This window comes from Heteronotia binoei, chromosome 1, assembly GCF_032191835.1.
Source record: "Heteronotia binoei isolate CCM8104 ecotype False Entrance Well chromosome 1, APGP_CSIRO_Hbin_v1, whole genome shotgun sequence".
Classification (NCBI taxonomy): domain Eukaryota; kingdom Metazoa; phylum Chordata; class Lepidosauria; order Squamata; family Gekkonidae; genus Heteronotia; species Heteronotia binoei.
Window position 1 is genome coordinate 8291827 of NC_083223.1, and position 16535 is coordinate 8308361.

Consider the following 16535-nt stretch of genomic DNA (forward strand, 5'->3'; position numbering starts at 1 on the left):
CAAAAGATTTTGTGAGCTGGAACGCAGTGCTCTCTGGGGAACATTTCTATCCCGCCCTCCCTGCCGAGGCAGGCCCAGGGCGGCTCACCGCATAAAACCACGACAAACCATTAAAATCCATCCATATTATAAAATTGCACATTTGATAATTAAAACAGTCAAAATAATTTGGCGCTAGTCCCTTGGATGTCATATAATTTCAATTTCAATGGCGACGGTGTTTTTTCAATTTCCCTACGATACGGGCTCAGCGTCAGTTGAAAGCCAGCCGGAATAGAGCGGCTGGTCGCGCAAGGCCCTCGCTTCCTCTGGTAGTTGATTCCACCAGTGGGGGGCTGCTACTGAGAAGGCCCTTTCTCTAGTGGTTTTTAATTTGGCCTCCTTCAGCCCAGGGATTGTTAGTAGATTTTGAGATGCAGATCTAAGTACCCTCTGGGGAACGTATAAGCGATTTCCTACTATATATGAAAGAGAATACATTATTTGCAACTTATAAAGGTGTTCTACACAGGCCTTTGGCAAAAAAAAAACATCTAATTAGCTTACTTCTCCAGTCAATAACCCATTCAGAACAGTATGATAAACCAACAGCATATTGATTTTTACGGCTCTCTGGAATTCAAGAGTGAGAAGGAAAAGCTATGAAGAATCTGGAAAATGACTGACAAGTGTATACTGAAAGGATCGGAGTTACGTTTGTGCTAGGAAAAAGAATTCCCAGGAAAAAAAAGATTACCTGCTTAATTATGTTCTTTGCTGTAATAATGATTTCGTCACCGTATATCTCAAAAAAGTTCAGTTTCCTTTGTTTTAGGAGTCCAAACACCAGCGATACAAGCCTGTCCTATTCCGAAACAAAAGAATGCATGAAAGTTAAGAACATAAGAAAAACCATGTTGTATCAGGCCAGTGGCTCATCCAGTCCAACATTCCGTGTCACACAGTGGCCAAAAAACCCCAGGTGCCATCAGGAGGTCCATCAGTGGGGCCAGGACACTAGAAGCCCTCCCACTGTGGCCCCCCAAGCACCCAGAATACAGAGCATCACTTGCCCCAGACAGAGAGTTCCATCTATACCCTGTGGCTAACAGCCACTGATGGACCTCTGCTCCATATGCCAGGGGTGGCCAACGGTAGCTCTCCAGGTGTTTTTTTGCCTACAACTCCCATCAGCCCCAGCCACTGGCCATGCTGGCTGGGGCTGATGGGAGTTGTAGGCAAAAAACATCTGGAGAGCTACCGTTGGCCACCCCTGCCATATGCTTATCCAATCTCCTCTTGAAACTGTCTATGCTTGTAGCCGCCGCCACCTCCTGTGGCAGTGAATTTAATCGGAATGGCAAAGACACCCACCACCTCTAAGTACGAAATATAGGGACGCCAGTCCCCAGGTGCCAGTGAGAGCTCCCCCAGTTTTCGGGGCTCCCCCTGACACCAGCCAGCGGGCTTGGTGGGGAAGCCGTGCCCCCAACAGTCTTCTGGGGCTCTGCTTGAAAAGAGAGGGTGCCACCAGCTCCCACCTTGCAAGAGAAGATTTTGCCTCTCGCAGGGCTAGAATGCGCGCCACCCGCTTTTTCCAAGCGGCTGCTGCCAGCTCCCACCTTGCAAGAGGCGATTTTGCCTCTCGCAGGGCTGGACCATGCGCCACCTGCTTGAGGAGAAACAGAGTAATCAACAGGTTCCGCATTTACTGCAATTCTCACCATCATTCTCCGATTCTGACATGTTCATTGCCTTTTGCTGTTTTCCCACACCGCTTATTCTATTCAGCCCAAACTGTTACTCTTTCAGTTTGTTAATTTCACTATTTTGCCACTGGATTCTAACCTTGTACCATTTTGCAGTCTTAACCCTACCTACGAGCTATATATGTAGCACAGCTCACTGTACCCCATTTCATCATCTGATGAAGTGTGCATGCACATGAAAGTTTATGTTCTCAATAAAACTTTGTTGGTCTTAAAGGTGCCCCTGGACTCCGACTTTGTTCTATTATTAAAATTTAAAAAAATGGTTCAACAATCTTCAGAACTGCTAGCTGGAGGACTGGAAAGAAGAAAAAGAAGAAATTGGATTTAAATCCTGCCCGCCCTATACTCTGAATCGCAGAGTCTCAAAGCGGTCACAATCTCCTTTACCTCCCCACCCTCCACACCAACAGACTTCCTGTGAGGTGGGTGAGGCTGAGAGAGCTCTGACAGAGGCTTCCCTTTCAAGGACAGCTCTGCGAGAGCTATAGCTGACCCATGGCTGTTCCAGCAGGTGCAAGTGGAGGAGTGGGGAAACAAACCCGGTTCTCCCAGGTAAGAATCTGCACACTTAACCGCTACACCAAACTGGCTCTCAAACAGAAGCATTGAACAGAACGCCTCGTCCTTCTCTCCCTCTCTCTGTTTTTCCTTCCATTTTCTTTTTAGCGTGAAACATTAATTCAGGTTAGTACTTTTATTCCAAACCAAAAATCAGAAACCGTGATATTTATGTGGGTTTCTGATCTAGAGAGAAAGCCCTAGCTGCAGAAATACTACGATTATGTTTAGGACGGCAGGGGACAGCTCTTGCCATTAAACAAGTCTTTGAAGTGTGGAATACAGTACCTCTTCGAGAATCTGACACTCGTCCTCCAGAGGCCTGTTCAAGTCGCTGCGAGCGTAGGTCGCGAACTCTGCAATCATCATTTTGTCTATCAGTTTTTCCAATTCACAGAGTTGTGACCCAAGGTGCCTAGTAGCAAAAAAAGCAGAGAAACGCAAAAGTTCAATAATAAAGGGGAGGCAGAAGTGAAGAGTTTGCTTAACCTCTAGAAAGATGTATGTTAGATTGGGAAATACTTGGAGACTTTGGGGGGTGGAGTTTAGGAAGGGCGGGGCTTGGGGAGGGGAGGGGCTTTGACGGGGGATACGATGCCAATAAACTCCACCTTCCAAAGCAGCCATTTTCTCCAGGTGAACGGATCTCTATCACGTGGAGATCATCCGTAATCCCAGGAGATCTCCAGCCACTATGTGGAGGTTAAAAACAACAAACGCAGTGGTTTCGCAGAATATGGGACATTGTCCTCCAAGATAAGATAGCCTCTCCATTGTCGCTCTGTGAAAATCCCAACATGGCTGACAAGTTCACGGAAAAACAATTTAATTTTTTTTCATTGTATCAACAATCCTACTTCACAAAAATGTAAAATACCCAAAAAACCCCAAAACCCCTAGACTTTGTTTTATATTAATGATGGAAGACGATGTAAATATCATACTAAATAACTGCGATAATGGGCTATTATAACAACTATACAATAACAACTATAAAAATGTAAAATACCAAAAAAATGTCTAGACTTTGTTTTATATTATTGATGTAAGACGATTTAAATGTCATACTAAATAACTGTGATAATGGGCTATTATAACAACTATACAATAACTATAAAAATGTAAAATACCAAAAAAGTCTAGACTTTGTTTTATATTACTGATGTAAGACGATTTAAATATCATACTAAATAACTGTGATAATGGCCTATTATAACAACTATACAATAACAACTATAAAAATGTAAAATACCAAAAAAAGTCTAGACTTTGTTTTATATTATTGATGTAAGACGATTTAAATATCATACTAAATAACTGTGATAATGGCCTATTATAACAACTATACAATAACAACTATAAAAATGTAAAATACCAAAAAAAGTCTAGACTTTGTTTTATATTATTGATGTAAGACGATTTAAATATCATACTAAATAACTGCGATAATGGGCTATTATAACAACTATACAATAACAATTCAACGTAAAATAATGTTTAAATCGGTACAGAAAGAAAACCCACAATCGTGTTACGTCATTAATATAACACAAAGTCTAGGTTGGTTTTTAAGATGCCTTGACTTCTGTGCTATATACATAGCAACAAGGGCTTGTCTTTGTAGCAAGAACTCCTTTGCATATTAGGCCACCCCCCCCCACCTCCCGATGTAGCCAATCCTCCAAGAGCTTACAGGGCTCTTAGTACAGAGCTTACTGTAAGCTCCAAGAGGATTGGCTACATCAGGGGTGTGTGGCCTAATAGGCAAAGGAGCTCCTGCTAAAATTCCACCCCTGTAGCCAATCCTCCAAGAGCTTACAGGGTTCTTCTTACAGGGCCTACTGGAAGCTCCAGGAGGTCTGGCTACATCAGGGGTGTGTGGCCTAATACGCAAAGGAGTTCCTGCTAGAATTCCACCCCTGTAGCCAATCCTCCAAGAGCTTATAGGGCTCTTCGTACAGGGCCTACTGGAAGCTCCAGGAGGACTGGCTACATCAGGGGTGTGTGGCCTCATAGGCAAAGGAGCTCCTGCTAGAATTCCACCCCTGTAGCCAATCCTCCAAGAGCTTACAGGGCTCTTTGTACAGGGCCTACTGGAAGCTCCTGGAGGACTGGCTACATCAGGGGTGTGTGGCCTAATAGGCAAAGGAGTTCCTGCTTCAAAAAAAGCCCTGGTAGCAACGCTATCCTATTGTCTCAGTTTGCTTACAACTTAGTATTCATGCAGCCAGGATTTCTAAGGGTCCTCTTCTTCTAAGGTTGCCAACTCCAGGTGGGGAAATCCCTGAAGATTTGGAGGCTGAAGACCGAGGAGGGCGGGGCTTGGGGAGGGGGCAGGGGGCTTCATGGCATTGTAGCCCCCTTCCCCACAAAGCAGCCGTTTTCTCCAGAGGAACTCATCCGTGCAGTCTGGAGATGAACTGTAATACCTGAAGGTTGGCACGTCTACAGGGGTGGAATTCTACCAGGAGCTCCTTTGCATATTAGGGCACACACCCCTGACGCAGCTAATCCTCCAAGACCTTACAAGAAGAAGAAGAAGAATTGCAGATTTATACCCCGCCCTTCTCCCTGAATCAGAGTCCCAGAGCGGCTCACAATCTCCTTTCCCTCCCTCCCCCGCAACAGACACCCTGTGTGGTGGGTGGGGCTGAGAGGGCTCTCACAGCAGCTGCCCTTTCAAGGACAACCTCTGCCAGAGCTATGGTTGACCCAAGGCCATTCCAGCAGGTGCAAGTGGAGAAGTGGGGAATCGAACCCGGTTCTCCCAGATAAGAGTCCGCGCACTTAACCACTACACCAAACTGGCTGCGGAGAGACCTGGGAGTAAAAGAACAGCCAAACTTAGAGATGGGGTGCAGAGCTACGGTGCTGAAGAAACAGAAAAAGAGCTGTGAAATACAGCCCAGAAAGCGGAGCTCAGGAAACCTTGTAGGGAGGGAGGAAAGAAGAAGAGGACTGCAGATTTATACCCCGCCCTTCTCTCTGAATCAGAGTCTCAGAGCGGCTCACAATCTCCTATATCTTCTCCCCCCCACAACAGACACCCTGTGAGGTGGGTGGGGCTGAGAGGGCTCTCACAGAAGCTGCCCTTTCAAGGACAACCTCTGCCAGAGCTATGGCTGACCCAAGGCCATGCTAGCAGGTGCGAGTGGAGGAGAGGGGAATTAAACCCGGTTCTCCCAGATAAGAGCCCGCACTCTTAACCACTACACCAAACAGGCTCTCTTGTGGTGGGGCTGAGAGGGCTCTGACAGCAGCAGCTGCCCTTTCAAGGACAACCTCTGCCAGAGCTATGGCTCAACCGAGGCCATTCCAGCAGGTGCAAGTGGAGAAGTGGGGAATCAAACCCGGTTCTCCCAGATAAGAATCCGTGCACTTAACCGAACTACACCAAACTGGTTCCCCTCCTACAAGGCTCTTTTTTGTAAGCTTTCGGAGGACTGGCTACATCAGAGGGTGTGTGGCCTAATATGCAAAGGAGCTCCTGCTAGAATTTCACCCCTGCACGTCTAAGAGAGATCACGGTGAATTAACAAGAAATGCTCTTTTTTGTAAGCTTTCGGAGGACTGGCTACATCAGAGGGTGTGTGGCCTAATATGCAAAGGAGCTCCTGCTAGAATTTCACCCCTGCACGTCTAAGAGAGATCACGGTGAATTAACAAGAAATAACACAGAGTGATGAAAATGTAAAATCTGCTGCCGGAGGATGTAGTGATAGACATGGGAATAAACACTGAAAAGGGGATTAGACAGATTCGTGGAGGATAAATCTATCGATGGCTACGGAGTGACTGAGGGGAACCTACACATTCAGAGGTATTAAGCCTCTGAATCCTAGAGCCAGGAGGTAGCATCAGGGGAAGGCCTCAGCCTCTCTGCCCTGCTGTGGGCCATCCAGAGAAACTGGTTGGCTGCTTTGTGAGATGGGATGCTGGACTAGATGGACCACAGGTTTGACACAGCAGGGCTCTTATGAAGACCTCGGCCTCTCTGCCCTGCTGTCGGCCCTCCAGAGGAACTGGTTGACTACTGTGCAAGACAGGATGCTGGACTAGATGGACCACTGGCTTGATCCAGCAGGGCTCTTCTGATGTTCTCAGGAAGGCTTCGGCCTCTCTGCCTTGTTCTTGGCCCTTCAGAGGAACTGGTTGTCCCCTGTGCAAGACAGGATGCTGGACTAGATGGACCGCTGGTCTGATCCAGCAGGGCTCTCCTGATGTTCTTATGAAGGCCTCAGCCTCTCTGCCCTGTTGTTGGCCCTCCAGAGGAACTGGTTGTCCCCTGTGTGAGACAGGATGCTGGACTAGATGGACCGCTGGTCTGATCCGGCTCTTCTGATGTTCTTATGAAGGCCTCAGCCTCTCTGCCCTGTTGCTGGCCCTCCAGAGGAACTGGTTGTCCCCTGTGTGAGACAGGATGCTGGACTAGATGGACCGCTGGTCTGATCCAGCAGGGCTCTTCTGATGTTCTTATGAAGGCCTCAGCCTCGGTGCCTTGTTGCTGGCCCTCCAGAGGAACTGGTTGTCCCCTGTGTGAGACAGGAGGCTGGACTAGATGGGCCCCTGGTCTGATCCAGCAGGGCTCTTCTGATGTTCTTATCACCTGGCTACACCGAAAGACTCTCTGATTAACAGCGGAATCAATTGGCATCACCTAGGAACGACCACATATAAAGTTTACATCTATATAGATACAGATGACTCCCCGAAACGGATCATTATAAAACTTTACACCTGACGGCGCGCCTCCCAAATGCCTCCTACCGGAAACTGTGAATGCCTTGGAGTTCCTGCTGTAGCACCTCCTGCGTCGTCGCTATTAAATCCAGCGCGCCGACGAATTCGGAAGTGGACAGCAAGAGCTGCACGGTGGGCTGCGTTTGGTGTACTGCCGCCATCAGCTTCAGCTTATTGTACGCTTTTATGCAGTTGACTTTCGTCATGGAGAGTCTCAAGACTTTGAGAGACCCTTCGCACATCACTTTGTCGATCTGGCCTATTTTGTCTCGAAGCATTTTCACAGCCAGGGAGGTTTTCCTGAGGTAGTCTTGCAGTTCGTGTTGGGAGGTCATGGCGTGGAAAAACGCTTCGGAGCGGAGGGAGATCTGATGGGCGATGTTGACTTCCACGATATCCAGATAGTGGCTCAGCTAAAGAGAACAAAAATAAAGGGGGGGGGGGAGGAGTAACTAAAAATTCTGGCCTCAACGCGACACGTTAAAACGATTAAAAAAAATTACGGTGACACATAGCACGAACTGTATGTAAAACGGCCATTTAGCATATTTACGACACTTAAAAGTGCCTTGGAAAAGGAAAGGAAACTGCAAGAACCAGTCGTTTCCGACTCTGGGGTGACATTGCTTTCACTACGTTTTCACGGCAGACTTTTTCATGGGATGGTTTGCCCTTGCCTTCCCCACTCTTCTACACTTCCCCCCCAGCAAGCTGGGTACTCATTTTACCGACTTCGCAAGGATGGAAGGCTGAGTCAACCTCGAGCCGGCTACCTGAAAACCCAGCTTCCACCGGGGATCGAACTCAGGTCGTGAGCATAGCTTAGGACTGCAGTACTGCAGCTTTAACACTCTGTGCCACGGGGCTCTTTAAAAGTGCTTAAGTTTTCTACAAATTGCAAATATTATAGAGGGCTGAGCTATAAGCAGCTGTACCCTATGCAACGCCGTAGGGTAGAGGTTTACAAGATTATGCATGGATAGAGAAGGCTCTCTGCTTCCTACTACTCATTAGAAAGGGGGCAAAACTCTGTTCTTCTGCATGTTTTCTCATTCTCCCTCTTGGCCTGCACACCTGTAATTCCTCAGCATGGCGCCTTTGCAAAGAAACGCTTGCTGGGCTTATTAAATAGCCGAAATGGTACTGTAATGGGATCGCCTACCTTTTCCTGAAGCAGCTTGGAAGAAGCCGCGTCACGATTTCCTTTCCCCCCAGCGGTGTTGAAATGAGACCAAGGTAATACCATGTTAAACGTTGAAGGATCTTCCAAGGCAAAATCTGGTTTCATAAAAATCTGAAAGGAGAAACCAATCCTGTATTATTTGTCCAGCTTATTGGCACTTTCCCGCATATTATGCAGACTTTGCCAATTAACATACCAGTGACAACCATGAGACGCAGTGAAATTCCTCCCCTTTTAAAAATATACATGCATCGTAACTTCATAAAACATGTTAACTACCTTAAAGAAACTACCTTCCCTATACGGTCCAGGGCCTTCTCGGTGGTAGCACCTAAATGTGGAATGCCCTCCCGGAGGCCATAAGGGCCCTGCGGGATCTCTCTTAATTCCTCAGGGCCTGCAAAACTGAATTATTTTGACAGGCCTTCAGCACCTAAGCCGGGAGAGGACTGCCACCCTACACTGCTGAGGAACTACGATCGTTATAGGATCGATGCCGGGAGAAAGAAGGATCCTGCTTATACTGAAGCTGAATAGCACCTTAAAATGTATTTTAAATTGGGTTTTTTAAAAATCATTTTAAATTGAAATTGTAAATACTTTTGAACTGGTGTTAGCTGCCCTGAGTCTGCACGCAGAGAGAGCGGGATATAAGATAATAACAGCCACAAAAACAACTAGCAAAATGGCCAATTACTGCCCTTGTGAGCGGCGGCTGTACTTTTCTGTTCTCATTTGTTTTGCTGCCGTCAAGTCGCAGCTAACTTTAGGGCAACGGATTATCAGAGGTGGGTTTTGCCCTTGGCTTCCTCTGCGTATATAAGAACATAAGAGAAGCCATGTTGGATCAGGCCAGTGGCCCTTCCAGTCCAACACTCTGTGTCACATAAGAACATAAGAGAAGCCATGTTGGATCAGGCCAATGGCCCATCCAGTGCAACACTCAGTGTCACATAAGAACATAAGAGAAGCCATGTTGGATCAGGCCAATGGCCCATCCTGTCCAACACTCTGTGTCACATAAGAACATAAGAGAAGCCATGTTGGATCAGGCCAATGGCCCATCCAAGTCCAACACTCTGTGTCACACAAGAACATAAGAGAAGTCATGTTGGATCAGGCCAGTGGCCCATCCAGTCCAACACTCTGTGTCACATAAGAACATAAGAGAAGTCATGTTGGATCAGGCCAGTGGCCCATCCAGTCCAACACTCTGTGTCACATAAGAACATAAGAGAAGCCATGTTGGATCAGGCCAATGGCCCATCCAGTGCAACACTCAGTGTCACATAAGAACATAAGAGAAGCCATGTTGGATCAGGCCAATGGCCCATCCTGTCCAACACTCTGTGTCACATAAGAACATAAGAGAAGCCATGTTGGATCAGGCCAATGGCCCATCCAGTTCAACACTCTGTGCCACATAAGAACAGAAGAGAAGCCATGTTGGATCAGGCCAGTGGCCCATCCAGTCCAACACTCTGTGTCACATAAGAGAAGCCATGTTGGATCAGGCCAATGGCCCATCCAGTTCAACACTCTGTGTCACATAAGAACATCAGAGAAGCCATGTTGGATCAGGCCAGTGGCCCATCCAGTCCAACACTCTGTGTCACATAAGAACATCAGAGAAGCCATGTTGGATCAGACTAATGGCCCATCCAGTTCAACACTCTGTGTCACACAGTGACCCAATATATATACACACTGTGGCTAATAGTCACTGATGAACCGCTGCTCCATATTTTTATCTAATCCCCTCTTGAAGCTGGCTATGCTTGTAGCCGCCACCACCTCCTGTGGCAGTGAATTCCACATGTCAATCACCACTTTGCACATGAATTTTTAAATGGTTTATTCTTTTGGGCAGAGAAGCTCCAGGTTGTTGCTGTAAAGTTGACTCTTTTGGCAATTTTCTGGTTTGTTCCACAGTAGTTTAAAGATTTTTCTGTCTTGTGTGTGTGTGCGTGGGGGGGGGAGGTTAGTGGAATTTTGGGGTGTTCCTGTTGGTTTTGAAGAAAATTCTAGTTAGGCTTCAATGACAGTTAACTGCTTAACACATTAGCATTGTTGCAATATTTTGTTTATTTAACAGTCCCTGACACCTCTTACTCTGAATTACTGCATCAAAATACGCAAACAAGGTCTGTGCTGTAGCAACCTTGAGTAGGCTGTTCAGGTGCTGTTCAGATGCACGTCTGCAAGTTGCGAACTTACTTTTGATTCACTGACATTCATTACAAAAATCTAATGGTCAATGGTGCTGAGCCTAAGACCTAGGGGAAAACATGAAGCGGCTGGGCATTGTGAGCTGTCATACATAAGTTGCTTCATGTGTTGGTCAGCCAATGGAAAAAAAAAACAGAGGCTTTGCTCTGTAGCTCCTGTGCGATTGAGAAAGCCTGGCAAAGCAAGCTGTGATGCAGAAGGAAGCAAGAGAGAGAGAAGGAAGCAGATGACGGCCAGTTGCTCGGGGGCCTGATAGGAGCCCACTGAGGGGCTGATCCGGCCCTTGGACTATGTGTCTGACACCCCTGATTTAACAAGTTTCCCAGAAAGCAGGAGGAATAGAATGAAGCAAAGGGGATCACACATTAGGGGAAGCTCCGACTGCCCAATCACAATTATTCTCTCACAGCCCATAACTTTCTGACCGTGGCACAAAGAGGATAAAAAGGCTGCGATCAGGGGGAGATTTTTTTCGAGTGCTACTGGTTATTCTGGTCTGCCTCTGGCTTGGATTAATTCTACCCGGGAAGCCCCTCTTCTTGTTTTGCGCCAGGACCAGTTTGCGCTTTATTTCACAATACTCTTTTAAAACTGTTATTTCAACCTTTCCTGTGTTTTTCATTTGGGGCTGGTGGGTTGTGGTAGGGGAAGATGCTGTTGTTTTCTTTCTGTTTTTTTTTTTTAAAGAAGAAGAAGAATTGCAGATTTATATCCCGCCCTTCTCCCTGAATCAGAGACTCAGAGTGGCTTACAATCTCCTATGTCTTCTCCCCTCACAACAGACACCCTGTGAGGTGGGTGGGGCTGGAGAGGGCTCTCACAGCAGCTGCCCTTTCAAGGACAACCTCTGCCAGAGCTATGGCTGACCCAAGGCCATTCCAGCAGGTGCAAGTGGAGGAGTGGGGAATCAAACTCAGTTCTCCCTGGTAAGAGTCCGCACACTTAACCACTACACCAAACTGGCTCTAGATAGTTTTGTTTGGTTTTGTTTTGGCCTGTTTTGAGTCTACAAGCTTGCGTTGTTTTGCCGGGATCTCTTGGCTTGTTTGAGAACTTTTTAATTTGTTATACCTGCTCATGGCATTGAGACACAGAGCTTTTATTGGACAAATGAAAGGACTTTTAATTTTAACCACTTTGCACTTGAATTTTTAAATGGTATATTCTTTTGGGGAGAAAGACTCCAGGTTGTTGCTGTAAGGTTGACTCTTTTGGCATTTTTCTGGTTTGTTCCACAGAAGTTTAAAGATTTTTCTGTCTTGTGGGAGTTTTTGGGGGGGGGGGGGGAGTGGTTAGTGGAATTTTGGGATGTTCCTGTTGGTTTTGACATTTTTTTTTTTAGTTAGGCTTTAATGACAGTTAACTGCGGTGAGGGCTTAGGTATTCTTAAAAACCACAACATAAATCTTAGCTAGAGTCCAGTAAGTATTATCTGAACCAAAAGCGAGAATTTTGTTAGGCTTTCAGAAAGAAGCCAAGTAGTTTGTTTTGTTTTAACTTAAGGTCACAGCCTCTCTGCAGTTGTTGAGACTCCAGAGGAACTGGTTGGCCCGTGCGTGAGACAGGATGCTGGACTAGATAGACCCTCACTGGTCAGATCCAGCTGGACTCTTCTGATGTTCTTATGAAGGCCTCGGCCTCTCTGCCCTGTTGTTGGCCCTCCAGACGACCTGGTTCGCCACTGTGTGAGATAGGATGCTGAACTAGAAGGACCACTGGTCTGATCCAGCAAGGCTCTTCTGATATTCTTATGAAGGCCTCGGCCTCTTTGCCCTGTTGCTGGCCCTCCAGAGGAACTGGCTGGCCACTGTGTGAGACAGGATGCTGGACTAGATGGACCACTGGTCTGATCCAGCAGGGCTCTTCTGATGTTCTTATGAAGACCTTGGCGTCTCTGCTCTGTTGTTGGTCCTCCAGAGGAACTGGTTGTTCCCTGTGTGAAGCAGGATGCTGGATTAGGTGGACCCTTGTAAGCTCTTGGAGGATTGGCTACATTAGGGGTGTGTGGCCTAATATGCAAAGGAGCTCCTGCCAGAATTCCACCCCTGCCGCCCCCATATGTCCCGAGCATTACAGATAAATTATGTCTGAATAAAAACAGAAGGGGAAGGTGGGGGAACTCTCTCAACATTTTTCACTTACATTTGATGTTAAAAAAGAATCGTAATTGGCTTTCAAGTGATCTACAGAACAGACCTTGGGGCAACTATTTTAGCATGAATTAAGTCTCTCTCATTAGCACACCCCTGCACGCACGAAGAGAAAATCCTACCAGTAGAACTGAAACCTCCCTGTTGCAGTATATGACTTGTCTTTTGATATTGCTCTCAAAGCCAATTATAGCTGAACAGCTCCCTGGCTTCATTAGTTCGCTCCTTGAATAAAAATGACGTCCAACCTTTCTATCACTTTAAGGGCCTCCTTTGCGTAACAGGATTATGCAAGGGTCCTTATATCAAATGCCGTAAGAATAGTTTTTGGCTTTCCAATAATGCCCTTACTTGGAGAGAGGTGCCATGCAATATTCTCTCTAAGCCACAGGGTGTCATAAGAACATAAGAGAAGCCATGTTGGATCAGGCCAATGGCCCTTCCAGTCCAACACTCTGTGTCACAGAAGAACATAAGAGAAGCTATGTTGGATCAGGCCAGTGGCCCATCCTGTCCAACACTCTGTGTCACATAAGAAAATAAGAGAAGCCATGTTGGATCAGGCCCATGGCCCATCCTGTCCAACACTCTGTGTCACATAAGAACATAAGAGAAGCCATGTTGGATCAGGCCAATGGCCCATCCAGTGCAACACTCTGTGTCACATAAGAACATAAGAGAAGCCATGTTGGATCAGGCCAATGGCCCATCCAGTGCAACACTCTGTGTCACATAAGAACATAAGAGAAGCCATGTTGGATCAGGCCAATGGCCCATCCAGTCCAACACTCTGTGTCACATAAGAACATAAGAGAAGCCATGTTGGATCAGGCCAATGGCCCATCCAGTGCAACACTCTGTGTCACATAAGAACATAAGAGAAGCCATGTTGGATCAGGCCAATGGCCCATTCAGTCCAACACTCTGTGTCACATAAGAACATAAGAGAAGCCATGTTGGATCAGGACCATGGCCCATCCAGTCCAGCACTCTGTGTCACATAAGAACATAAAAGAAGCCATGTTGGATATATATATATATATATATACACACACACACATACACACACACACTGTGACTAATAGCCACTGATGGATCTCTGCTCCATATTTTTATCCAATCCCCTCTTGAAGCTGTCTATGCTTGTAGCCGCCACCACCTCCTGTGGCAGTGAATTCCACATGTTAATCACCCTTTGGGTGAACTCATAGAATCATAGACTTGGAAGGGACTTCCAGAATCATCTAGTTCAACCGCCTGCACAATGCAGGAAACTCACAAATGCCTCCCCTTAAATTCACAGGATCTTCATTGCTGTCAGATGGCCATCTAGCCTGTTTAAAAACTTCCAAGGAAGGAGAGCCCACCACTTCCCGAGGAAGCCTGTTCCACTGAAGAACCGCTCTAACAGTCAGGAAGTTCTTCCTAATGTTGAGCTGGAAGTTTTTTTGATTTAATTTCAACCAATTAGTTCTGGTCTTACTTTCTGGGGCCACAGAAAACAATTCCACCCCATCCTCTATATGACAGCCCTTCAAGGACTTGAAGATGGTGATTCTATCAGCTCTCCTTTCCCATGGCCCTTCTTTCCCATGCCCAGCTCCTTCAACCTTTCTTAATAGGACTTGGTCTCCAGACCCCTCACCATCTTCGTCGCCCACCTCTGGACCCGTTCCAGCTTGTCTATATCCTTCTTAAAATGTGGTGCCCCAAACTGAACACAATACTCCAGGTGAGGACTTAACAAAGCAGAGTAAAGCAGTACCATCACTTCATGTGATCTGGACACTATACTTCTGTTGATACAGCCCAAAATTGCATTTGCCTTTTTAGCTACTGCATCACACTGTTGACTCATGTTCAGGCGTATGATCCACCAAGACCCCTAGAACTTTTTCGCACACACTACTGCTAAGATAAGTCTCCCCCATCCTATAACTATGCATGGGATTTTTCCTACCTAAATGCAGAACTTTACATTGATCCCCGTTAAAATTCATTTTATTGATTTTAACCCAGTTTTCCAGTCTGTCAAGGTCATCCTGTATCCTGTTTCTGTCTTCTACCGTATTTGCAACCCCTCCCGTTTGTTATGAAGGCTGGATCTGACATAAATGACTTTGGCGGGCTGAGCCGGGCTCCATAGAACCAGGCCATGTGTGAACCTTTTTAAGATTACGTAGCAGAGATATAAACTTTTTAGAAGAGATATAAACTTTTTAAAGGACACAAACACAACTGAAGATTTTTTTTAAAAAAAATAAAACTTAAAATAAAACATGCTCAAAACATTAGCACTCGTTGGTCTTAAAGGTGCTTTCTTTATATTTCTCCTGTGAGATCCAAGGAACCCAGCAAAGGAAGCTCTGGCTCTTTCCCTCCCTCCCCGGGGGACCAGGAGGGAGAGGAGCCTCAGCCAATGGAGAAAATAGAGGTTTTGCTCTGTCGCTCCTGTGCGATTGAGCAAGCCTTGCAAAGCAAGCTGAGATGCAAAAGGAAGCAAGAAAGAGGGAGAAGGAAGCAGATGAAAGACAGTTGCTCAAGGGCCTGATAGGAGCCCTCCGGGGGCCTGATTTGGCCCCTGGGCTGCATGTTTGACACCCCTGCACTAAGCTGTGGAGACTTGTGAGCAAAAATTCTACTTTGTGAACTCCTGGCATTAAAGTTGTGAGCGACTGCATGAATTAGCTTGCTCTGGGGCCATTTTTTTCCTGAGCTAAACCAAAAAAGTGTGCGCTGGAGACTAAAACCTGTGAGCTGGCTCACGCTAACTCCGCTTGGAGGGAACGCTGCATGCCCAGCAATCAAAGAAAGGTTTCTTGGTCATGGTCTATGACAATTGTTTTTTAAAGCAGGTGGCAAATATTGATCAGTCCCTTTTCAGACCGCTGGCTACTTCGCAGGCAGGGGGAAGAGGCAAAACAGATGTAGAGAAAGGAGGAGGAAGAAGAAGGTGCCAGCCAAGACGGAAACTGCCGCTGTCCTCAACCAAAAGTTTGGCAGAACGTCTCTGCCCTGCAGGCCCTGTGGAATTGCATAAGGTCCCGCAAAGCCGTGATGTCATTTGGCAGAAAGTTCCACCAGGTTGGGGCCAAGGCTGAAAAGGCCCTGTTCAGGCCCGTAACCACGGGGGGGGGGGGGGCTGTGGAGCACGGACCCTCTATTAAACCTCCCTTCCCCCTGTAGGGCCCCTCCATTCAGTGCCTCCTCCGCCAGCTCGCTGCCACTCACCCCTTTCCTTCCATTTGCAACCCCCCTCCCCAGCATGCCGCCCACTCACCCACCATCACGGCCTGTGCCTCCCCCACTGGCCCGCCGCCGCCCACCCCTTCCCTTTGCACACCCCACCCCAGCATGCCACTGCAGCCTGTGCCTCCTTCGCTGGCTCGCTGCAGCCACTACGGCCGCCCGCCCCTCCTTTCCCATCCCTTCCTGTTGCCTCCCCCCTCCGATGTTCACGGCAGGGCCCTGTGATCGCGGGCGGGGGGAGGCGATGGGAAGGGGAGGGATGGGAAAGGAGGGGCGGGCGGCGATAGCGCCTGTGGCAAGCTGCTGAAGGAGGCACAGGCCATGGCGGTGGGCAAATGGGCAGCAGCTGGGGGGGGTGCAAAGGGAATAATAATAATAATAATAATAATAATAATAATAATAATAATAATAATAATAATAATGTTTTATTTGTATCCCACCCTCCCTGCCAAGGCAGGCTCAGGGCGGCTAACAACATATCAATACAATAGATTATACAATAGGTATTAAAACATATAACAAATTATACAATAGGTATTAAAACAACATATAACCTTAAAAAAACATACAGCCCCGGCTGTATGTGCTCCCACTTCGGGAGCCCTAATAGTAGCCTAGCCGCCACGTTCTGCACCAGCTGCAGCTTCCGTCAAAAACCGGGAGAGGAATTTCCCT

General features: G+C 47.0%; 1 protein-coding gene across 1 annotated transcript in view; it reads right to left on the reverse strand.

Moving 5' to 3' along the window:
• The window catches only part of VPS54 (VPS54 subunit of GARP complex), a 96896-nt gene that overhangs the window by 49451 nt on the left and 30910 nt on the right, over nt 1–16535 (reverse strand). The window contains exons 6-9 of the mRNA XM_060230608.1: nt 8212–8343; nt 7077–7462; nt 2598–2724; nt 737–844 (exon numbers count right to left, since the gene is read on the reverse strand). Coding sequence (XP_060086591.1) covers nt 737–844; nt 2598–2724; nt 7077–7462; nt 8212–8343 — 753 coding nt within the window. The remainder of the gene's footprint in view (nt 1–736; nt 845–2597; nt 2725–7076; nt 7463–8211; nt 8344–16535) is intronic.